This window comes from Poecilia formosa, unplaced genomic scaffold, assembly GCF_000485575.1.
Source record: "Poecilia formosa unplaced genomic scaffold, Poecilia_formosa-5.1.2 Scaffold390, whole genome shotgun sequence".
Lineage (NCBI taxonomy): Eukaryota > Metazoa > Chordata > Actinopteri > Cyprinodontiformes > Poeciliidae > Poecilia > Poecilia formosa.
Genome location: NW_006800329.1, coordinates 3,232 through 28,722, shown reverse-complemented (window position 1 = coordinate 28,722; position 25,491 = coordinate 3,232). Strand labels below are relative to the sequence as shown.

General features: G+C 39.9%; 1 protein-coding gene across 16 annotated transcripts in view; it reads left to right on the top strand.

Moving 5' to 3' along the window:
• The window catches only part of LOC103154531 (voltage-dependent N-type calcium channel subunit alpha-1B), a 122,011-nt gene extending 99,382 nt beyond the window's left edge, over positions 1–22,629 (top strand). For 9 of the 16 annotated variants that reach the window (XM_016662796.1, XM_016662797.1, XM_016662794.1 and 6 more), the window contains 16 exons: positions 25–141; positions 751–816; positions 1,050–1,141; positions 1,220–1,370; positions 2,201–2,328; positions 5,824–5,920; positions 9,675–9,780; positions 9,901–10,008; positions 10,378–10,487; positions 10,605–10,765; positions 14,896–15,025; positions 15,088–15,198; positions 17,728–17,766; positions 20,583–20,823; positions 21,474–21,697; positions 21,863–22,629. In XM_016662796.1, the coding sequence (XP_016518282.1) occupies positions 25–141; positions 751–816; positions 1,050–1,141; positions 1,220–1,370; positions 2,201–2,328; positions 5,824–5,920; positions 9,675–9,780; positions 9,901–10,008; positions 10,378–10,487; positions 10,605–10,765; positions 14,896–15,025; positions 15,088–15,198; positions 17,728–17,766; positions 20,583–20,823; positions 21,474–21,697; positions 21,863–22,321 (2,340 nt within the window). In that variant the 3' untranslated portion in view covers positions 22,322–22,629. Of the gene's footprint in view, positions 1–24; positions 142–750; positions 817–1,049; positions 1,142–1,219; positions 1,371–2,200; positions 2,329–4,170; positions 4,268–5,823; positions 5,921–9,674; positions 9,781–9,900; positions 10,009–10,377; positions 10,488–10,604; positions 10,766–14,895; positions 15,026–15,087; positions 15,199–17,727; positions 17,767–20,582; positions 20,824–21,473; positions 21,698–21,862 lie in introns of all 16 variants that reach the window. The other 7 variants (XM_016662795.1, XM_016662791.1, XM_016662798.1 and 4 more) reach the window with 3 other exon arrangements.
• Positions 22,630–25,491: the final 2,862 nt, after the last annotated feature.

The following is a 25,491-nucleotide window of genomic DNA, read 5'->3' as shown; positions in this document are numbered from 1 at the left end:
CACAGATATTTTCCTTTCTTCCAGAACAAGATGATAAACCTGAGTTTCCTGCGGCTGTTCAGAGCCGCTCGCCTCATCAAGCTGCTGCGTCAGGGCTACACCATCCGCATCCTGCTGTGGACCTTCGTTCAGTCCTTCAAGGTCAGTAAAAACACACAGTTGCATCTGTGGGCGACTGTAATGTGCTAATGAGCAAATAGTGAATAATTGTTTAAGAGAAAAGATAAAAGCACTTTTCTCTGGGAATGCAGCTAATTAGCCACTCTAATGGAGTGTGCTTCACTCTTCAACAAACGCAGGAAATAGATGCTGCTTCCTTCCAGCTGAATGTCGCCTCGGCGGACAGCCGTTGGGATTTCCACACAGCGCCGATTCGCTTGCTAAATCCCCCTGGGAGAAGCAGAGTTATATGTGCAGCAGCTCAGGGACTTTATAGGAGGTTTAATGTCAGAGCTGAGAGCTTTTAAGCCCGGCAACAACAGACAGACAGTAGCTGCAGAGTCTTAAAAGGTGGCGATTTAATTACAACAACTGTTCGCCGCCTCCTCCTCCTCGCAGTGAGATAAATAGCCGGTCAGAGGAATCAGCCTGCTGGTCGAGTTCATCGTCTCCAGATCCTACATAAGAGCAGAAACTCTGACAAAGGAGGGCTGGAGAGATTAGAAAGAAAGGAGGAAATAGAAACTTTTATTTGTTTGACGTCTGTTTGGAAGATGAAGGTATTTCAGATGTTTCTCTGCTTGTTTTCAGGCTCTGCCGTACGTCTGCCTGCTGATCGCCATGTTGTTCTTCATCTACGCCATCATTGGCATGCAGGTCAGCAAAAACCAGCTCCAGGAAATGATGCATTTTCTGTTGCTTTCACAGAACTGAGATGAGACTGATTTATCTAAAGTGCTTCTGTGTGGTCAATGCACCAGGTTTATTTCTTTCTAAATTAGTGCATTTCCATTGAGCAAATCTATTCTGGAAGTGTCATGTTGCTCAGTTCTATGGTGAATAAAAACCCAGCTTTCCCCTGAAGCCTGGTTTGTGTTTTCTGTCCTCAGGTGTTCGGGAACATCGAGTTGAACGAAGAAACCTCCATAAATCACCACAACAACTTCCAGACCTTCTTCCAGGCCCTGACCCTCCTGTTCAGGTAACCTCAGAGATTCAGCGCCGACGCTTTGATCTGCGGCGTCCATTTTGACTGCTGGCTCGCTGTGTGTGTCATCAGGAGTGCAACAGGCGAGGCGTGGCATGAGATCATGCTGGCCTGCCTCAGTAACCGGCCGTGTGATAAACTCTCAGGAAATTCTGGGAAGGAGTGCGGCAGCGATTTCGCCTACTTCTACTTCGTGTCCTTCATCTTCCTCTGCTCCTTCCTGGTCAGTAACTCAGGAAATCAGATGATTTTCTAAGCTCTTCTCAGAGTTTACATAGTATTGCACCCAGTATTTTTGGTTTAGTTTGTAGTTTAAATATATTAGTACATTTGAAATAAGACAAAACTGACTTAAAAGTAACTTTTCAGCAAGTAATATGAGATTTTTTTAAGTCTTCAGTTTTGACTAAAAAAGCTCCAGTTCCACTGGATCATTTTTTTTTTCAAATGTAACAAGATATTTTTCTTGTTTTAAATGGAAGAATCTGATCGATATCAATAAATAATATGACTGATAGAATATTAAATATATTCAATATTCACTGAACTCCAATCCAGAACCGCACAGCATTCTGGGAGTCGCAGGCAGAGGAAAGACTTCAGCTAGCTAAGCTAGGTTGGTGGAATCAACTGACCGACTCGCTCTTTGGTTGCCTAGCAACGGCCTGCTGAGTAAGAAGTTCCACAAACTTTGGTTGCCTAGCAACGGCCTGCTGAGTAAGAAGTTCCACAAACTTTGGTTGCCTAGCAACGACCTGCTGAGTAAGAAGTTCCCCAAATTTTGGTTGCCTAGCAACAACCTGCTGAGTAACTGACAAAGTATCAAGTTTCCCCACTGGGCCTAAAAAACGGCTTAAAGACCAAAAATAATGTATGGAAACCCAAGGAGTGGATTGGTGGAAAAAAAATCTTATTTTCAAAAACAAAACTTCAATTAATTGATCAAATAAATGAATCTCCCAGCCTTACATGTATAGAAAGACTATATAGCTACCTGGTCCAAGCAGGTCAAATGTTCATTTCCTTCATTTTGTCTTTTTTTTCTCCACCCAGATGTTGAATCTGTTCGTTGCCGTCATCATGGACAACTTTGAGTATCTAACTCGAGACGCCTCCATCCTCGGGCCGCACCACCTGGACGAGTTCATCCGCGTGTGGGCAGAGTACGACCCCGCCGCCTGGTAGGTTCCTCCCGCTGCGCTACGACGCGGCGCCGTTCCACAGGACGTCTGCCGCTGAAGGGAACAGGAAAACCTTCAGCTGAAATCTCATCCCCGCTTCGCGTCATGCCTCTAATCCGGCAGGCTCTGCTTCCCCGCCGTCTGCTGCTGAGACTTCCTGTCACTCCTGCAGGTTTATGTCAGGCCCGTCCGTTTCCAGGCGCCTCGCTCTGACTGGAGCGGAAATGCTAATTCTGAGCACCGGGAAGGCTAATCTGTCTCAGATTATTCTCACTTCATTATGTTCTAACGAAGCTTCCTTTCTTTGATCAGGACGCCGTTAGAGGTGAGAGAGGTAAAATAAGGATTTGCCGTCACCTGACAGACATTATGGGGGAGGAATTATAATTTATTCCTCTGAATATGAATGAGCCTGCTGCACTGCAAAAACACAAAACCTGACCAAGTGTTTTTGGTCTGGTTTCTAGATCAAATATCTTAGTACACTTAAAATAAGACTAAAAGAACTTTTCAGAAAGAAGCAAATAAATCCTTAATGTGGATGAAAAACTTCTAGTTCCACCAGCAGATTATGTCACTTATAGCTAGAACATTTTCATCAGTATGAAAATGGAGGGTTAGGTTTACATAAAACAAGCTCCTGTATTGTTCTGAAAAGTTATTTCTAAGTTCGTTTTGTCTTAGAAATGAAACAATAAAAAATACTTGGTAAGATTTTGTGTGTTTTGCAGTGTTAAGAGTGAAATTATGTCTGTTTTCAGAAATTATTAAAAAAACAGGTTTTTACACATTTACTTTAGATTTATATGAGAAGTTTTTTTAAACTGTTTTTAATTTTGAACCTTTCTGAGGTAAGTTTTTATTACACTATTTACACTATTTGTTTTGAAAAAGTCTTTCAAAAAAAGACTTTTTGTGTTTAAAGTGCGGTTGTGAGTAGTAGCTATAAGCAGTAAGTATCTTACCCACAACACATAGAACTCAGTGAATTCAGTGCTGAGGTAGGAGGTGATCATTAGAAAAAATAAAGCTAAAAAACTCTGAGAAGGTTTAGCATATTCCACCTTAAGATGTTTTTACTTTTTAGATCTATATTTGTGATTTTCTTCCTTTTGAAAAAAGTCCCCAACTTCCTAAAAATGGTGGGAATCACCATAGCAATCATCCAGAAAGAACTTGCTGTTTTCTTGCTGGTTGTGGAGGAGGCTCTACTTATGCTTTTCAAAGATGTATGGTGGTGTAATGGTCCATCTGTTGGCAGCCATTTTCAGATGGGAGTGGTAAACGTTGAGTTTGTGGGACGTTTATTTGGATATAAATTGACAAGATACCCTAAAACTGTGGAAGCACATTGCCGTCATGGAGGAAAAAATTTTTTTTGAGTGCTATCATGTTATAACTTGATACTAATCTTGTTTAAACGTAAAAGTTATCTTGCTAGCTAAAATCTCAATGTCTAAAAATGATTTTGTGCAAAGGATGTAATGAAAATGTTTTGTATAGGCCATAGACCTATCCTAACCGGTTCAAAGAAAGCATAATTAAATAATTCTCCAAACTCAAATGAATGAAATTAAATCTTATGCAAAATGTCAGATAAAAAATAAGACGAAAACAACAAAAACAAAACGTTCATGTCCAATTTGAAAAGTAGTAGGAAATTGACAGTTTATTAAATCCTTCCTTCAGTTGTCTCATCCAAATATGTCCCACGTCACACACATCTAATTTTTACTCACTCTGAAGATACTGACTACTCATAGCTACCTCACACAGCCCCATCTAAGCAGAGAAACCAAGCTGCTGTTTTCTAACCTCTTGATCGTGTTTCATCTTTTTCAGCGGGAGGATTTGCTATCGGGACATGTACAAATTGTTGCGTTTAATCTCGCCTCCCCTGGGCCTGGGGAAGAAGTGCCCCAACAGGGTGGCTTACAAGGTTTGCTCTCCCACACAGACCCTTTGTTTTAAAGGAAGAGGCTGTGCTGGTTCTGGACCGGTTTACAGACGCTCAGCGATCTGATACCAGCGCCGGAAACAAAAACACGCCTGCCATGTTTCCACCGGGGGCAGCAGGGAGTCTTAAAGGAACACGCCTCTGAAAATCAATGAGCTGATTATGAATCTGGAATCTGAAAAGTTCAAATTTATCTGACGTATTTAATTATAACATTTTCAAGAAAAACACCAAATTTTCTCGTTGCACCTGTTTTAAAAAACCAAAACCTTCAGATTTATTTTATGATTTTATTGCTAAAACCTGAGTGAAACACTCTGTTTTTTATTTTATTATTCTTTTTCTTGTATCTGTGTTCAGTCAGAAACACAAGTTGGAGTTTAAAGTGACTTCATTTCCTTGTTTTTGTTTGGTTTACATTCTTTTGTTTTTCTTTTCCACTAATTTGAAACTTTTCAACTTTTATTTTCCTTCAGGCAAAAAAAAAGATAATAGATATATACATAAATCTAGGATTATAATCTTTAGTTTCAGGTAATTGCCTTGTTCAGAAGCTGATTTTCATCATTCTTTGCAAAACTGAAAAGTGTGGCGGAGTCGGGACTGATTTTGTGTGACAAATTCAAGAAGAAATTAGAAATTAACAAATAAGGACAAAAATATTTAAATTGAAATCTACTTACAAAAATGTTAGGTGCAACACAGTCATCATCTTTTCAAAGGTTTTCCGTAAATAATTATTTGATATGGATGAAAAAGTACTAGATCAGTTGGCAGATTATTTAATTTATAACAAGATATTTTTATCATAAGTGAAATAATATCTTACTGGAACTTGTTCTTTTTCATCACTATTCAGGAATTAGTGACTTGAAAAAAGCTCATATTTCTTGCTTAAATGTTACGTTTAAGTTAGTTTTGTCTTTTTTAATTGAAAATATGTTCAATGTTGAATTTGATTTTGTGTTTTTACAGTGAATGGACAGTTTTTGAAATTTATTATCTACAAAAATGTATTATTTGTTCCATTAAAATAGCTCATGCTTAGTTTATTGTTGGTGGTTTTAGTTTTTCCAAACTGATACAGTTTGACAAAAAGTTTGTATTCCCCTCATTTGGTTACTTTTGTACAAATGAATCATATGAATTGGTTCATCATGAAATCCCTGAAGGAAATGCTGAAGTTTGAGGTAACGTGACAAAACGTGGACGGTGTGAATGGTTTCCACTCAGAATGTGATTCCAGAGGAGTTTTCCTTTAAATCCTTAGATTTAAAAGTTTCAACCCGACTCATTTCTCCCACCAGGTTCCTCCCATCCTTCCTTTTCTCTCCCGGGATCCATTATTGGATGAATCAATTCAGCTGCAATGGCATTCCGGAGAAAAATCTCGGAAATCTTATTAACAAAGATTTCTGTGTTCTCCTCCTTCCCCCCCATTCCCATTTTCTGTCATATTTCTTTTCTTTTTTTTGCCATTTTTATTAATTTGCTGCCAATCCGTCTCCATGGAAATCTCCCTCCTTCCCTCTTGGAAGCGGCCGCATAAGTTACCGTGACATGTACGAGATGCTTCGCGACATGTCTCCTCCGCTCGGTCTGGGGAAGAAATGCCCTCCCCGGGTCGCCTACAAGGTAGACTCGGCTTTCAATCTGCTGCTGCTCTGCTTCCACCTGCCAAACGCCTTCAGGCTTCTGTCACTTTGATGCACTCTACGTCTTCTGGCCGCCTGTTGTGATGTTGTTTCTGTCCGCCTGCGTGTCGGGGCTTGTCGTTCATCTTTTCCTCTGCAGTCAGGCTGCGTGAAACCGATCGGTGATACTACAGAATCAAAGCGAAGCAGGAAACTTCACAGTTCGCAGAACAAAGATGGCGGAGCTAACGCAGAGCGGGGGAGAGAAACGGTCCAAACTGAGTTCAATGCGGGGTGAAAAATACGCTCTACCCGGTTCTGTTCTTAAGTATAAGCACTTAAGGCTTATACTTAAAAGTGAAACTCAAGGCAAGCTCCTTGAGTTTCACTTTAATTCAGCCGGGCTTATAATGTCCGCTTACACCGTGTTTCGGGGTTGTATTTTATCCGCCATTCAGCATAAGGCGCCGCTAAGTACACCTCGTTGCAGCAAACGCGGCGAAGACGGCCAGTCTCAAACTTTATTTGGAAATGGGACCAATGCACTCCGAAAATGAAGGGGGCTCTATTTCCTATATTATCTGTGATCTCATTTCCAAATAAGATATGAGACTGTATGTGGTCCGTCCCGCTGCTTTCTGTTAGCTGCCGCGAGGTCCTTCTCCCTTGAAGCGGCAGAGCCGTTGATTCTGAAACAAACATGGCGGAGCTAACAGAACGGGGAAGAGAAACGGTCCACTGAGTCAGTGTGGGATTTAAAAATACATTTTATGCGGCTCTGTTTTGAAATATAAACATTCGACAAGTTCCTTAAGTTTCACCTTAAGTCAGCCGGACTTAACGATGAAACCCAATCGATTACCTAATTCCGTTCGCATATACATGTTTTTACTGTAGTTTGTCCGCCATCCATCAGAGGGCACTGTTGGCCATCCCGTAGCGGCAGAGCCGTTGATTCTGAAACAAAAATGGCGTAGCTAACAGAACGGGGAAGAGAAACAGACCTAACTGAGTCCGTTGCGGGATGAAAAATACACTTTATGCGGTTCTGTTTTTAAATATAAACACACGATAAACTTAAGTTTCACCTTGATTCAGCCGGGCTTAATGACGAAGCAGCGTCAACTTCTCATTAACCATTTACTGTTGTGCTACGAAGGCGAGAATATCGTAATAAAAAGCGGAGATAACGAAAAATTGTAACATGATGGGAAAAAAAACATGATTCCAAAAAGCAAGGTCTATTTCTGAGTTGTAATTCTGTATGAATATCTCTTCATGGGGTTAAGTTTATATTTTCACCTTTTATTTTTGTATTTAGCAACTTAAGTTTTGTTACATGTTATAAATGTCTATTTATTAATGTGAGAACCAGGATTTCCAGAATACTCAGTCAGTATTAAGTACAGCTGTAATAAAATGTTAAAATTGGATTAAAGTTTTTCAAAAATTAAACATGTAAAATTTAGCCATTTATGCTTTAGAAAGACAGTTTTCTTTTAATACAAGAAAGCTCAGGTATTTAAGAAAATCACTGTATTAATAAGATCAATTCACTTTAAATTTAACTCAATTGATAACTTGAAAAAAATTTTGACTTTATTCTTGTAAAACTACAACCGTATCCTTGACTTTATTCTTGTCATTTTAAGGCTTTTTTCTTGTAATTTTATTATTTAAACTTCCTTAGCGTGGCCCTGACACTCCGTTGTTCTTTCCTGTCAGTCGTGTTGAAGTGGAAGCCTCAGTGATCGTCAGGTATGCTGACTTCCAGCTGCTTACCTCCTGACATGCAGACGTAATGCGACTGTTTCCAGCATGTGCACAGCTGTCAGGTTGAATCAAACTCGACGCGGCCCTGTCCTTGCCCCAGTTAGAAACGCCGGGCCGCACGCCGCCGCCGCCGCGCCTCCAAATATAACTCCTGCTGCTGAATGGGCAGCGAAACGCACAAACAAAGAAATGTATTCACATAAACCTTTCCGCTGATCTTCCTCCTGCCAACCTGCGACACGTTTCTCTGGGTTGGGAGTTTTAGCCTCCGGTTTCCACCTCTTCTGTCTTTTAATGGCTTTTATTTTGGGCTTTGGGCGTTTTCTCCCATTTTCATTTGAATAAACCCTCAGCATGTGAAGTGTCAACAAGCATGTGTCCCTCGTTCACCTTCATTTCATCTGTTTTTGCAAAGAAAATGCAAATACTTTCAACAGGCTGTTGCACCTCTTTGAAACTGGCTGGAACTTGTAACAAACCATCACTTACTGGTTTTATGTTTGACCCTACAAACAGCCACAGTGTGAAGGTGAAGCACTAAAACATGCATGTGAGCAGGAGTCACAATTTGGGATTTATTTTTACAATGACATAATAGGACTATTATGCATAAAAAAGAGAAGTAAATTTCCAACAAATAAACACTCAAATTTTGAAATAAATCTCAGAAAAAATGGAAATTTCTGAGTTTGAAAAGTTGAACATTTGCTAGGAAAACAACTCAGAAATTTAAAGATTAGTCTAAGAAATTATGTAGAAAAAAGTTGGAAATTTCAAGGTTTGAAAAGTCCAAAATTTGCTTGGAGAGAACTCAGAAATATTTAGATTAATCTAAGGAAGAACAAGAAAATATCTGAATTTGAAAAGTTTAAAATGTCTAGAAAGCAACTGAAATGCTGAGGTTGATCTAAGAAATTTATTGGATAAAACTGAAATGTCTGAGTTTGAGAAGTAGAACATTTGGTAGCATAACAGAAATTTTGAGAAAACTTGAAAATTTCTGAGTTTAAAAAGTAAAAAAAAAAAACGCTAGAACGAACTCAGACATTTTGAGATTAATCTCAGAAATTTTAGAGAAAAAACCTGAAAATTTTCTGAGCTTCAAAATTTAACAAGTTTTAATTTTTTCTATCTTGCTGAAACATTTGTCTTAATTCCAGTGAACTAAGATAATGGCACAAAAACTAGATTTTGTTTTTTCAGTGTTCAAGCACCACTGAAACCAAACACATTTAAACTGATGAGGATTAAACAAAAAGCACCCAAAGTTTTTATTTTCTTTAAATATTGAAGTCGTTTTGTTGTTGTTCTCCTCGGGTTGTTTTCCTTTTGCTTCCACTGAATTACCAGGAATAACAGTATTGACAAACTGACCCTCCAGGTTGGATTATTGATCTGCTTCTAAATCCCTCATTGATTAAAACACAGGAGATGCTGAACTCTGCACTGCAAAAACAACATTTTACCAAGTACTTTCTGTTCATTCTTTAGTGTAAATATCTTATCCCTTGAAATGAGACAAAACTAACTTAGAAGTAACTTTTTAGCAAGATACGGAGCTGATTTTAAGTTTATCATTGGTTAGTGTCGATTTTTAAAAGTATTAGTACAATTGAGAGATTATGCTACTTATAAAATGACATTTTTAGTGTTTTAAGTGAACTAATCTGCTAGACTAGAGCTCCTTTATTTATCAAGGGTTATTGACTCAAAACAGGCTCCTGTACCTCACTAGAAGGTTACTTTTAAGTTAATTTTGTGTCATTTCAAATGCGATAAGATATTTGTGGTAAACTAAACCAAACAATACTTGATAAGATTTTGTGTTTTTGCAGTGTAGCTTCTTACAGCTTCTCCAGTGAGACAATTCTCTGTTTTTCTGTTTGTCTCTGTTTTCTGGTGATTCCTGAGCAGAACCTTTTACCGTTTTCTCTTTTAGTTTAGAGTTGATCACCCTGACCTTTAACCTTTGCATCCCGCAGCGCCTGGTGAGGATGAACATGCCGATCGCCGACGACAACACGGTCCATTTCACCTCCACGCTGATGGCTCTGATCCGCACCGCGCTGGAGATCAAGCTGGCGTCCGGTGAGACTCACAGACCACAACTCCCAGAGTTCCCTGCTGCTGTACGGGCGACTCATGTTGGTTTAACCTGATCTGTGTGTGCGTGTGTGTGTGTGTGTGTGTGTGTATGTGCGTGTCAAGGCGTGCTGGCACAGCGTCTGTGCGACGCCGACCTGAAGCGGGAGATCCACCGCGTTTGGCCCAACCTGCAGCAGAAGACCGTCGACCTGCTGGTCACGCCGCATAAGTGTGAGATGCAGCTGCAGCACCAACTTCCTTATCCAAGTTAAACATCACATTTCATAGCAAAATATTTAAATTTAGTGTAATAATAACTGACCTGTGAACTTCAAGAGGTCAAACATGAAACATACATTTGATAGTAAAAATTAGGGATGCAAGATATATCAGCACCAACATCGTTATTTGCCAATATTAGTAAGTTCTTAATGTGTGTGTGTGTGTGTGTGTGTGTGTGTGTGTGTGTTAAAGTGTGATGGATCTTACAGTAAAGATTTTCTTCTTTTTTCCTCCCTATCAGCTGTACTTTGCTGCTCCTCTGGCGCCATCTGGTGGCCGCAGACATGAACTGCGTCTGACTGTTTTCTCTCTGTGCAGACAACGAGCTGACGGTGGGGAAAGTTTATGCTGCCCACATGATCTTTGACTACTACAAACAGAACCGGGCCAAGAAGCTCCAGCAGCAGAACCCGTCTGGGATCTCTCAGGTGAACGGACCTGAGGACTGGTTCTGACTGAACTGGTTCTGACTCACTGGTTTTACTGGGATGTTTTCCTGGATCAGTCATATTGAAATGTTTGTTTTGGTTCTGGTCCGTTTGCAGAGTAAGCTGGGCGCTCTGTTCCGCCCGGTTCTGCCCTTCACTCATCTACACGAGCCGGCGCCGCCAATCAAACCGGCTCCGCCACCAGAACCCAAAACACAAGCCCCGCCCACTTCCACCAGCAGCACTGCCACCAATATGGACGCCAACATGGACGCCGTGTAAGACACCCAACGGACTGGTCAACTGTTTATCCATCTGGTCATCCAACCAACCAACTAACATCCATCCATTCATNCGATAAACTTAAGTTTCACCTTGATTCAGCCGGGCTTAATGACGAAGCAGCGTCAACTTCTCATTAACCATTTACTGTTGTGCTACGAAGGCGAGAATATCGTAATAAAAAGCGGAGATAACGAAAAATTGTAACATGATGGGAAAAAAAACATGATTCCAAAAAGCAAGGTCTATTTCTGAGTTGTAATTCTGTATGAATATCTCTTCATGGGGTTAAGTTTATATTTTCACCTTTTATTTTTGTATTTAGCAACTTAAGTTTTGTTACATGTTATAAATGTCTATTTATTAATGTGAGAACCAGGATTTCCAGAATACTCAGTCAGTATTAAGTACAGCTGTAATAAAATGTTAAAATTGGATTAAAGTTTTTCAAAAATTAAACATGTAAAATTTAGCCATTTATGCTTTAGAAAGACAGTTTTCTTTTAATACAAGAAAGCTCAGGTATTTAAGAAAATCACTGTATTAATAAGATCAATTCACTTTAAATTTAACTCAATTGATAACTTGAAAAAAATTTTGACTTTATTCTTGTAAAACTACAACCGTATCCTTGACTTTATTCTTGTCATTTTAAGGCTTTTTTCTTGTAATTTTATTATTTAAACTTCCTTAGCGTGGCCCTGACACTCCGTTGTTCTTTCCTGTCAGTCGTGTTGAAGTGGGAGCCTCAGCGATCGTCAGGTATGCTGACTTCCAGCTGCTTACCTCCTGACATGCAGACGTAATGCGACTGTTTCCAGCATGTGCACAGCTGTCAGGTTGAATCAAACTCGACGCGGCCCTGTCCTTGCCCCAGTTAGAAACGCCGGGCCGCACGCCGCCGCCGCCGCGCCTCCAAATATAACTCCTGCTGCTGAATGGGCAGCGAAACGCACAAACAAAGAAATGTATTCACATAAACCTTTCCGCTGATCTTCCTCCTGCCAACCTGCGACACGTTTCTCTGGGTTGGGAGTTTTAGCCTCCGGTTTCCACCTCTTCTGTCTTTTAATGGCTTTTATTTTGGGCTTTGGGCGTTTTCTCCCATTTTCATTTGAATAAACCCTCAGCATGTGAAGTGTCAACAAGCATGTGTCCCTCGTTCACCTTCATTTCATCTGTTTTTGCAAAGAAAATGCAAATACTTTCAACAGGCTGTTGCACCTCTTTGAAACTGGCTGGAACTTGTAACAAACCATCACTTACTGGTTTTATGTTTGACCCTACAAACAGCCACAGTGTGAAGGTGAAGCACTAAAACATGCATGTGAGCAGGAGTCACAATTTGGGATTTATTTTTTACAATGACATAATAGGACTATTATGCATAAAAAAGAGAAGTAAATTTCCAACAAATAAACACTCAAATTTTGAAATAAATCTCAGAAAAAATGGAAATTTCTGAGTTTGAAAAGTTGAACATTTGCTAGGAAAACAACTCAGAAATTTAAAGATTAGTCTAAGAAATTATGTAGAAAAAAGTTGGAAATTTCAAGGTTTGAAAAGTCCAAAATTTGCTTGGAGAGAACTCAGAAATATTTAGATTAATCTAAGGAAGAACAAGAAAATATCTGAATTTGAAAAGTTTAAAATGTCTAGAAAGCAACTGAAATGCTGAGGTTGATCTAAGAAATTTATTGGATAAAACTGAAATGTCTGAGTTTGAGAAGTAGAACATTTGGTAGCATAACAGAAATTTTGAGAAAACTTGAAAATTTCTGAGTTTAAAAAGTAAAAAAAAAAAACGCTAGAACGAACTCAGACATTTTGAGATTAATCTCAGAAATTTTAGAGAAAAAACCTGAAAATTTTCTGAGCTTCAAAATTTAACAAGTTTTAATTTTTTCTATCTTGCTGAAACATTTGTCTTAATTCCAGTGAACTAAGATAATGGCACAAAAACTAGATTTTGTTTTTTCAGTGTTCAAGCACCACTGAAACCAAACACATTTAAACTGATGAGGATTAAACAAAAAGCACCCAAAGTTTTTATTTTCTTTAAATATTGAAGTCGTTTTGTTGTTGTTCTCCTCGGGTTGTTTTCCTTTTGCTTCCACTGAATTACCAGGAATAACAGTATTGACAAACTGACCCTCCAGGTTGGATTATTGATCTGCTTCTAAATCCCTCATTGATTAAAACACAGGAGATGCTGAACTCTGCACTGCAAAAACAACATTTTACCAAGTACTTTCTGTTCATTCTTTAGTGTAAATATCTTATCCCTTGAAATGAGACAAAACTAACTTAGAAGTAACTTTTTAACAAGATACGGAGCTGATTTTAAGTTTATCATTGGTTAGTGTCGATTTTTAAAAGTATTAGTACAATTGGGAGATTATTTTACTTATAAAATGACATTTTTAGTGTTTTAAGTGAACTAATCTGCTAGACTAGAGCTCCTTTATTTATCAAGGGTTATTGACTCAAAACAGGCTCCTGTACCTCACTAGAAGGTTACTTTTAAGTTAATTTTGTGTCATTTCAAATGCGATAAGATATTTGTGGTAAACTAAACCAAACAATACTTGATAAGATTTTGTGTTTTTGCAGTGTAGCTTCTTACAGCTTCTCCAGTGAGACAATTCTCTGTTTTTCTGTTTGTCTCTGTTTTCTGGTGATTCCTGAGCAGAACCTTTTACCGTTTTCTCTTTTAGTTTAGAGTTGATCACCCTGACCTTTAACCTTTGCATCCCGCAGCGCCTGGTGAGGATGAACATGCCGATCGCCGACGACAACACGGTCCATTTCACCTCCACGCTGATGGCTCTGATCCGCACCGCGCTGGAGATCAAGCTGGCGTCCGGTGAGACTCACAGACCACAACTCCCAGAGTTCCCTGCTGCTGTACGGGCGACTCATGTTGGTTTAACCTGATCTGTGTGTGCGTGTGTGTGTGTGTGTGTGTGTGTATGTGCGTGTCAAGGCGTGCTGGCACAGCGTCTGTGCGACGCCGACCTGAAGCGGGAGATCCACCGCGTTTGGCCCAACCTGCAGCAGAAGACCGTCGACCTGCTGGTCACGCCGCATAAGTGTGAGATGCAGCTGCAGCACCAACTTCCTTATCCAAGTCAAACGTCACATTTCATAGCAAAATATTTAAATTTAGTGTAATAATAACTGACCTGTGAACTTCAAGAGGTCAAACATGAAACATACATTTGATAGTAAAAATTAGGGATGCAAGATATATCAGCACCAACATCGTTATTTGCCAATATTAGTAAGTTCTTAATGTGTGTGTGTGTGTGTGTGTGTGTGTGTGTGTGTGTTAAAGTGTGATGGATCTTACAGTAAAGATTTTCTTCTTTTTTCCTCCCTATCAGCTGTACTTTGCTGCTCCTCTGGCGCCATCTGGTGGCCGCAGACATGAACTGCGTCTGACTGTTTTCTCTCTGCAGACAACGAGCTGACGGTGGGGAAAGTTTATGCTGCCCACATGATCTTTGACTACTACAAACAGAACCGGGCCAAGAAGCTCCAGCAGCAGAACCCGTCTGGGATCTCTCAGGTAAACGGACCTAAGGACTGGTTCTGACTGAACTGGTTCTGACTCACTGGTTTTACTGGGATGTTTTCCTGGATCAGTCATATTGAAATGTTTGTTTTGGTTCTGGTCCATTTGCAGAGTAAGCTGGGCGCTCTGTTCCGCCCGGTTCTGCCCTTCACTCATCTACACGAGCCGGCGCCGCCAATCAAACCGGCTCCGCCACCAGAACCCAAAACACAAGCCCCGCCCACTTCCACCAGCAGCACTGCCACCAATATGGACGCCAACATGGACGCCGTGTAAGACACCCAACGGACTGGTCAACTGTTTATCCATCTGGTCATCCAACCAACCAACTAACATCCATCCATTCATTCAACTGTTCATCCATTCATCCATCCATTCATTCAACTGTTCCTCCATCCATCCATCCATCCATCCATCCATCCATCCATCCATCCATCCATCCATCCATCCATCCATCCATCCATCCATCCATCCCTGAATCCATCAGTGTTAGTTTCCTTGGTTTTGTCTGGTCATAATGTTTTGCACTGTCTCTGTCTCCCCTCCCAGTCTGAACCAGAGGACTTCCATCAAACATTCCCAGTCTGGAGATTTCTCCCCGGCGGCTGCGAGGCTGAAGCCGCGCCGCCGGCTGCAGAGAGGCCAGTCAGAGGACGTCCACCGCTGCAGCAGAGCTCAGGTAGAAAAACTACTTCCTGTTTCTGATTCCTCCAAACTCCCTCTGACGGCGTTTCGTGTCAGGAGCGGCAGGCCGACCCGAAGCCGGAGAACATGTCCGACACAGAGGGCCGGCCCGGCCTGGAGGGCCACGCCAGAGCCGCATCGCTGCCACGCCTAAACGCAGAGTACCACGTAAGCATCGTCTTCCTCTACTCGAAGGCTTTCAAAATGGCCGACCTGAAGATTCCCTGGTGGAAACACACCAAGGGTTGCTGCTCTAGTTTATAGTGTAAATATCTTAGTTCAATTGAATTAAAACAAAACTGACATACACTGACTTAGTCCCTCATCAAAAACAAACCTGGAGTGTTGATTCTTTAATGCATTTGAGAAATCCTTCAATCTCCATGGCAACCATTCAGCTGTGCAGAACGCTTGGCTGGACCTAGCTCCGCCTTCGAGGACAAAGCTCCTCCCCCTCTCAGCTCCTTCAGACTAGCCAGCTGTAATCAGCAAACACCTGGTGGAGCTGAGAGTCTGCTGAGCTCATTCTATGAGCCACTAGTAAAAACCTTGTTAAAGGGTTAATTAAAGGGTTAATAGAGCAGCCATGTTGTTTCAGAAAGAGCAGGAGGTTTTAAACAGACAGAAGCCTAACTTCAAGGAGTTAAATTATGAAGTCAAATTTATTTTGAGTCATTCGATACATATGAAGGTAACATAGTGATCTACGCCTGGACGACACATAATAAAGCCCCTTTAATATTGATGAAAAACTTTATATTTTTACCACCAGTATTTTATTTTTTAGTCGTTGGTAAAAGACCACGAGTCTTTTCTCCCTGCAGCGCTAGACTTGTGCGTTTTTATATTTACCCAGAATGCCCTGCGTTGTAGTCCACTTCCTGGTTTTGGATCAGACTAGAGTCCGCTTGGCATTCAAACTGGACTTTCTAAATAATCCAACTCTTCTTTTATTCACGTTATTATCCTTTAAGAGCTTCTGTACTTATACGCATGAATTAATCAAACTTTTTAACAGAAAATATGTTGAATTATAATAAAATGTTCAGATTTTATTGCTGTTGCTGTTTATTCCTGTTCTTTTTATCTTCAGTTTTTCCTTTCAAAGGGTTGAGTAAACCATCTCTGCATGTCCAGTGATGTAATTCTCATAAACTTTAAACAGTTCTTAATGTGTATTAATTTCATTCTGTGGAATCTGCTGTGTTGACGCCATGTTTAGAGGATTTGTTTCTCTGGATTTTTCCACCCGTCTGTTCAGCTTTACTGTCTCACTGTCTGGTTTCCGTCTGTCACCGTCTTTCCCTCCACGATTCTTGAACACGTGCTTTCCCCCTGTTTACTTTGCATTTTTAAGCTCCTTAAAGAATTCAGGTCTTTCCAATTATTCAGTTTAACCACAAATTCAACAGGTTTGTTTTGTTTATGTGAGACAAAGTAGTAAAAAAATAGAAGCTCAACATTATTTTACAAATAAACATCCAAAAAGTCTGTTGCTAATGTATAGTCAGGAGTTGTAAGTAATTTTATTGTATAAATACCTTAAGCTATTTTTTTAGGAGAACCTGATGCAAATCTACACTTCTGCTGGTAACGTAGCTAATTTTAAGTTAGCGCTTAGCATTTTGCTAGCTTAGGGAACATTTATCACACTTAGCTTCCCCCTAAATTAATATTAGAAAACCCAAAGTTTACATTTTCAGTTCAAGTTTTTGTTATCGACTGTTAGAGATTCTTTATGTAGTTAGACGGTTTATGTTCATGCTCTTATTTTGAAGTGGATGAACACAGAGCAGTTCCATTTCCTCTCTACATGTTCTTTATTTTTCCCCAGTGACTTTATTTAAAACAAGAAACATACAGAAACAAAATAAATCATGGACAGTAAAGAACATTATAACAGCGTTTTACAGGTAATGTAGATGCATAAAAAGAGAAGTAAATTTCCACCAAAATACTCCAAGTTTTCTGAGTTTCTAAATGAAAAATAAAAAAAAATCCAGAGCAACAAAAAGTCTGAAAATCTTTTGACCCAACCACTTTAAAAGATAATATACAGATAAAGCATATGAATTCAGAAAACTTGAAGAGATGAGGATTTACTCTAGACTTTTTTTAAAAAAAGACCAACTATTCAAAATTTGTCATTTTTAACATTTTTATACTTCCATTTGGGTCTCAACTTCTTCTAAAAATAGTACAAGTGTTTAAAAATACCAAACGCCCAGCCATTTTCTGACAATAAGTTACTCCGTTACCTAGCAACCCCAGCGGAACTCTGCCTGTTACCTACCGTTACCTAGCAACCCCAGCGGAACTCTGCCCGTTACCTAGCAACCCCAGTGGAACTCTGCCCGTTACCTAGCAACCAGTGTAAATGTTGGAGTTAATTTAGGTTTAAAGTAACAGAACCTGTTTAAGGAAGCGCGATCATGTTATTTAATGTAAAAAAAAAAAAGCAACTTAAAATCAACATTTATAATTAAATGTGTCTAAAACTCCAGTTTAACATTTATTTTTTCTAAAGAAACTGACATTAGGAGCTAATTTTCCCCGTTGGGTTCTGTGGGCAGCAGGAAACTACAGAAACAGCCTCATTCTTCTTCTTCTTCTTCTCTTCCTGTCTTCCCGTTTTTTCTTGTGTTGATGCTCACTGCTAATGTTTTGCCCGCCTCCTCTTGTGCGTGCTGTCCTTAGCGGAGCCACCCTCGCCACGCCCCCGGGACACACCTGGCAGTATGTACCACCTGTTGCGCCACCTCTCTGTCCTCCCCTCTTCTCTCTCTTTGTGTTTTTGCCTCCATCACATCGCAGTTAACGCCCTCCACAACGCACCACCCATTCCATATAATCTCATTTTTAAAAAAGCGATTTACATTCACATTGAAGCCATACATCCTTGAAAGGTATCTGTATGTGTTCTCAGGTTCGTCTCCTGCTTTTCAGCAGTACGGTGCTGCACACTGTGGTTGTGAGTGTTTGTGTCGTTCTGTGGAAGGTAGAGACGGTACTGCTGCTCTTCTGTTTTGAAGATTTCTCACTTAAAACCTGTTCGGTTTTCTCATTTCTACTGATTTCAGTCTTAAAATCTTATTTGGTTCGTTTAATTGAGACAATAAGCTGCAAAAACACAAAATGTTACCAAGTATTTTATCTAGTTTTTACATTATTTCACTAATTATGTGGGAAAATTTAGTTTTTGCAGTGTAAGAGCTTGATTTAAGTCAGTAATTTTTGAATATTCATAAAACTTACTTATTCCACTGGGAGTGAAATAATCTGCAATTTTAAGGAATTATTGATTTACAAAAAGCTCCTATTGAAAAGTTACCTGTAAATTAGTTTTGTCTTATTTAAAATGTACTAAGATATTTGATAAAAAATACTTTGTATTTTTGTGTTTTTGCAGTGCAGTTTGTGTGTTTTTGGGGATTTCACTGAAAAACACAAAATGCTACCACATTTTTTTGTCTAGTTTTTAGTGGAAACAGTTTAGCACACTTTAATTGAAACTAATTTGAAAATAACTTTTCAGCGAAATACAGGAGTTTAAGGAAATAATTCCTTGATTTAAAAAAGTACCAGCAGTTTATTTCACTTATAACATGGAAAAATGTTTTAAGTGAAATCATCCCAATTTTATAAATCTTTCAAGAATTTTGACTTAAAACGAGCTCTTACACTTCAAAAACTGTGGAACAATACTGTTAACAAGTTGTTTTATTTTTGTAGTTTTTCATGCAAATATCTGGTCAGACTTGAAATAATTTAAAATTAACTTACAGTAACTTTTCAGCAAGAGATATGAGTTTATTTTAAGACAATAATTCCTTAATATTGATTAATTTTCCCTTGTTATAAGTTAAATAATCTGCTACTTTTTCAATATTAAGGAATTGTTTTCTTAAAACCAGCTCCTACTTCTAGCTGAAAAGTTACTTGTTAGTTTTTCTTATTTCAAGTTAACTAATTTATTTCCACTATAAACTATATATAGTGGAAATTGGTCAGATTTTGTGTTTTTGCAGTATAATTTTCAGACTTTAAATTAAAATGTGAAAACTTTTAATTCTGTCCATTTTTGCGATGGGAACAGAATTAGAGAAAATTCTGGTGCAAATTATTTATTTCAGTTAAAATAATGAGATTTTAAGGCTGCTTGCTGAATAAAATGACTGTTAAAGTCGTTTTCTTAACATGATGTCGTCTCTGGATTCTGACTGCAGCGACGTCTCAAACTGTGAGAGAGGAACAAGAACCACCGCTCCACCAATTCACTGCAAAATGTATCTAATCAGACTCATAATTTAACATTTTAAGTCTATAAAATGGTTCGTTTTGGTTTAAATTGCTGCTAATTTCTGTTGGAAGGTGAGTTTTGGTTGCTGGTTCAGTTCCTCGACTCACCAGTTTGATTTCTGCAACCGACAAGGTAAGAACCAGACAGAGTGAGCAGCACTATCTAATATAATAAATTAACTGTCAGTTTTAAGGAGAAAAGTGAATACTTTAATATGATGCATTACATATTTTTAGTGTGTCCCTCTAACTGCCTTTTTTAGCAGTTCAAATACCAAATATACCTTAAAATGTTTAATTATGCAGAGTGGAAACAATCATTAGCATAGAAGTTACACTGTAAAAACACAAAATCTTACCAGGTATGTTATGTAGTTTCTCGTGAAAATACACTTGAAATAAAAGAAAACTATCTTACAGTTAACTTCTCAGCTAAATATAGTAGCTTGTTTAAAGAAAATAATTCCTTAATATCAATGAAAAAGTTAAACTTCCACCGGCAGATCATTTCACTTAAAACATTTTTCCCATCTTATAAATGAATTAATCTGCCAGTAGAACTTGTATTTTTTTCATCAATTAAGAGATTATTGACTTAAAACAAGCTCCTATATCTTGCTGAAAAGTTGCTTGTAAGCTCGTTTTCTTTTATTTAACTTAACTAAGATATTTTCAGTAGAAACTAGACAACAATACTTGGTAAGATTTTGTGTTTTTGCAGTGCAAACCTCACCTCTGAGTTCTTTTGATTCCATCTCACCTGTGGGTGTATTTTGGCAAATAAAAATAATTTTTGGTAATTTTAACAAAAAACAAAAGAGGTTTAGTCTGATTTAACTTCAAGCAGCAGCTTCATTTCCATCGATTATATAATTGGAGTAACAGAAATAAATTTGCTTAATGGAGACGCGCTAGCTTTGAATTAACTTGTTTTTTGATAAAAAGTTTTGGTGATGAGATGAGGCGGGTTTTTTGGACGTATCAAAATTTGCAAAAGTGCAATAAAAACACTTTTTCGCATCACACGAGTCACATGATCAACAACAGGATGTTACCACTGTTGGAAATGACAAAGAAGAAAACAGGAAGTAGTTGGAGGATGATGGCAGTTCAGTCTTCATTCAGACGTTCAAACAGGTTTAATTGTTTAGACGTGAAGTCGCTGCTCTCTGGTTTCATGTTGTGAATATTTTATCGATCTACTGCCAAGCAGTCCGCTTGACCTTTGACCTTTCCCTCGTCCCTCCTTCCAGCCGATCGTTGACCTCAGCCCAATAAAACGCTCGGCGTCATCGCTGACGCCCCAGCAGATCGGGTTGAGGGACTACGACCTGGAGCGGGTCGACCAGAGCCGGTTCTGTGCCGGACCGGACCCGGACCGGACCCACCACCATCACCACCATCACCGCTGCCACCGCCGCAGAGACAAGGACAAAGACAGGAAGCAGAAGTCTCTGGATAAAACGTCGTCAGCGCCGCCGTCCGGCGCAGTCGGTGAGCCAGAAAAAAATTAAACACCAAAATTTACATCTTTACCAAGAAATTCTGGTCCAGTTTCTGCTGCAAGTATCGTAGTTCACTTGAAATAGGAGATTCTTATAGATTCTGAAAAAGTTATTTAAACCAGACCAGAAGTACTTGGTAAGTTTTTTCAGTGTTGAGGCGCCACAAACTGCAGAAATGTTTTCCTCACCAGGTTCCTTCTGGTTTTAGCTGCAGGTTTTGGTCACAGAAGTTTGTTTCTGTTACTGGTGATCTGCTAAAGTTATACTGACTGGTTTCTGACCAGTAAAGAGTCGCTGCTGGGTTTCATAGCTGAGCTAAAAGGCCAGAGCAGACGGAGGTCAGAAACGTCCTGGTGGGAACCAAAACCAGCAGCAGGAAGAAAGAGAAGAAGAAAGTTTGAGACCTTAAAGCTCATCTGACGCCTGATTATGATGAAATTACTTGTTTATGTTTGATTCACTGCGTTTCCTTTACAAATATGCGCATAACTTTGTCAGTATTCTGCTAATGTTGCGATTAAAATGCCATGTGATTAAGTTTGGTCCTGTGATGAGTCATTAGAAACGTGAAGCTGGCAGAGTTTTAAATGTTTAAAAGTAAACTGTCTCCGTAAGTCATTGAATGTCTCCGTCCTGTAGGTTCGTTTGAAGACCCGTCAGCCGACGGTTTGTCCAGAGAGCGAGCGAGGGAGCGGGACCGCAGCCGGCCCCATGAGAGGAGGCACCACTCCTCCGCCGGGGAGAAGCAGCGCTACTACTCCTGCGAGCGCTACGGCAGCAGGGAGCCGGGTCAGGCCCGGTCGGCCGGTCCGAGCCGGTCCACCTCTCCGGGAGAGAGCCAGGACTCTGGGCTCATCAAACAGGTGAGGCATGTTTCAGTAAATGATGGTGCAGTAGGTCTGCCGGGCCAGGTGGTGGCGCTGTAGCCGTGCGGTTCGGACGTATTATCTATTGATATTGGTCATGTTCTATATTATTGATTATTGCCCAGGCCTGCCTTAAAGTGACAGTGTAGTTGTGCTTCCCAGCAGGGAAGCACTGTGACGAAGCCGCCGTCTGGTACCAGCGCTCAGGCCCGCGGGCGCCGCCAGCTCCCCCAGACGCCGCTCACGCCTCGGCCCGCCGTGGCCTACAAGACCCCCACCTCCTCAGCTGCTACGCCCAGCGCCTCCACGCCCGGGTCTCGCTTCGTCCGCGCCGCATCGGAGCACGACCGCCTGCTAGCGGCTCAGGAGGAGCCCAAAGCTCCAGTTGGTCCGGACTCTAACGCGAGCCGGCAGCAGCTGGACTCGTCCCTGCTGGAGGAGGGTGAGGACTTCCAGGACGCTGTGAGCAGCCATGGGGGGGGACACTCCTCCAGAAGCGCCGCCGCGCAGGGGCGGGCAGCGGGCGTGCCGAACGGCTACCACTTCACGCTGGGGTCTGCGCCGGGCAGCAGCAGGGGAGTGGCGGGTCTCAGGGAGCGGGAGGAGGAGGACTGGTGCTAGCTGGGCGCTAAGCTTCACAGCTGAAACTGAAACGCTAAAAACCTGCTGCTGAGCGCCGAGGTCGGCCGGCTGGAGCCCGGCAACTGGGACTGTGCTGCTGAAGGAGTTCACTGATCATTCACTGCCAAAACACCAAATACTACCCAGTGTTGTTGGTCCAGTTTCTACTGGAAATATCGTCATACACTTGAAATTAGATTAAACTAACTCACAAGTAACTTTTCAGCAAAATATAGGAGCTGGTTTTAGGTAAAAAATCCCTTAATATTGACAAAGTACTGACTCCACTGTGATTATTTTATAGAATGGAAAAAATGTCTTATGAGTGAAATAATCTCCTAGTGGAAATAGTACTTTTTTCAATCAAAATTAAAGTGGGCATATTATGCAAAATTCATATTTTACACATTTTTATTCTTCTATTTGGGTTTCTACTGCTTCTAAAAGCAAAACAAGGTCTTTAAATAAAAACACCCAGCCTGTTTTTGACATAATCTTCATGTTTTTTGGCCTCTGGAAATCAAGATGTTTAAAAAACCTTCAGAATTTAACGTCCAAATCAGCAGGTGCTGCACCGTTACCTAGCAACCCCAGCAGAGTTCTGCTCGTTACCTAGCAACCCTAGCAGAGTTCCACCCGTTACCTAGCAACTCCAGCAGACTTCCACCTGTTATCTAGCAACACAAGCTCAGCTGATTTTACAATGGCTGCTGGACAAGACAAGTGTTTTGTTGTTGACTTATCATACAGGAACCACTTGCTGCATTCTTGTTGTAGTTGCAAGAGGCTCCACTTCTGCTTTTCAAAGATGTATGGTTGTATAATTGTCCATCTGCTGGCAGCCATTTTCACATACAAGTGTAAACATTGAGTTAGGAGGCGTGGCCAGCAGCAGCTTATTTGGATTTAAAGTGACAGAGACTCTAAAACAGCTAAAATGTGATTATCTAAGGATGATTTTGTGTAAAAATGTAATGAAAATGTTTTGTTTTGCAAATAGACGTTTCCTAACCTGCATAACAGGTCACCTTTAGGGAATCACTGACTTAAAACAAGCTCCTATTTTTTTCTTAAGTTACTTGTAAGTTACTTTTGTCTCATTCCAGATGTATTAAAATATTTGCACTAAAAAACAGATCAAAAATGCTTGGTAAGATTTTGTGTTTTTGCAGTGTTCCAGCTTTTTGTGTTAATCTCTAATATTACAACCTCTTTACAAGAAAAACAAACTTTTTCTATCCCATTTACTTGCACTGAGATTATAGCACACGTGAAAACCCTTAACCTTCTGCCTTGGCTGGTAAATTCAGAAGATATAAGCCAAAATGTTGAGAGTGAAGCTGTAAACTGTGTTTCAGACCAATCAGAATGCCTCATTCCTGACCTTATCATAGCTGCTCACAAATTTACACTTTATGGCTCTTTTTGTTTGTTTTGTCACAATCAGAACAACATTTCTGAGTTTGTTTATTTTTGTTTGTTTGTTTAGCTGCTACGTTGGTGTAATTTTTGCAAAAAAAAAGAAAGGTTCAAATGTTTCCATTCAGGTATTTAGATTCTTATAGAACATGTTAAATAAATAGAGATTATGGGTAGAAAAGGAGAACAACCAATAGAGGCAAAAATGTGGAATCTCTACTTTTTATTTCACTTTAAAGCTGAAAAAATCACAGATACGACAAAAAGCTGTTTTATTTTAGCAAATGAACATTCAGAGTTTTTAAAAAGCCTGAAACAATTTCATTGGATTATTTTTTTTTTTGCTTTATTTTCAGAGGACAAAATCTAAAATGATTAAGTTGTTTTGAAAAATGAATTAATTGCCCTTTAATTTACATTTGTAAAACAAATACCTCCATATGTCTCAGGTTCAACTGAGGACCAAAATGGCAACATTTGTTACATTTTCTGTTGGACCATTTCGCTTTCTCACTGCACCCAGTCAAACAAACCAAAATAATTTACAAAAGCTTTTCCCCTCCTGACCTCCGGAGGCGCTCCAGAAAACAACACTAAAAGAAGACAATAAATGCAACTTCCTGTTTCACAAAATGCAAATGAAAACGGAGTGGCGTCTCCTTTGTCTTTCATTAAAAAAAATGAGCCATCTCTGCTGCTAGCGTTTGTTTTGGTTGTATTTACCCAGAATGCCCTGCGCCGTAGTCCACTTCCTGCTGGTCATGGTGTGAACACATCCTTGCAAATGTTCCGTTTTGTTTCTACTAGCTGCAAGTTTTAGATCAATTTCTTTGAGATCAGCAGAACACGGTTGGTTCATTTTCCAGGGTAAGTTCTCCCCTTGTGCAGGTATAGAAACGCTAATCACAGGCTATCGTTGAGGAGCTAGCATAGGTAGCATATTTATCCAGTTAATATAAAGTTGAATGCTCTTAACGATCGACTAGCGATTAATTTATAAGTGGCCATTTTCTTAAAGATCCCAGTTTTCTCTTGCATCAAGAGAACTGACCATCTTTCTATGACATGAAGGGCTAAATTTGTCATATTTGACATTTTTACATGTCAGCTGTGACTGAACAGACTGAAAATGGTGGGGAGTTTTCACGCTATTACACTAAGACAGCCCTCAAAACCAATACATTATTAGCATAATGTATTTTTAATACTAGGTTATTTTCTGCGTTTTCCTCCGTTATCACATCCTCGTCATCGTGGCATGTTAGTCATTTTGGTTGAGAAATTGATGCTCGGTTGAATTAACTTAAGGAGCTTTTAGAGTTTTTATACTTCAGAGAAAAGGGTCACATAAGGTTCATTTTGTATCCCATAAATGTCTGTTAGGACCGTTTTGTTTCAGAGCGCCGCCATCTTTAATCCTGTATCAACTGCTCCATTTACGGATAACCAGCGGCGCCCTCTCCTGGATGGTGGCCAAACTGCAACACTAAAAAAAAAAAAAAGGTCTAAGCGGACACTATTGGCTAATTGATTGGAACTAATTTTAATCTAATAAATTAATTGACAATCGCAATTTGGTACTTTGCATCACTAATATACATTTTTTTGTTTGTTTGATCCACCTGTAGCTGAGATTCCACATTTCCTGCCGCTTTTTCACTGTCACGGTTTTGTAATCTGTACAGGATGTAAAAAGGTTTCGGTGCACACAGAACCAGAGGAACTCTTTTTCTGGCGATAAGTGGCCAAAT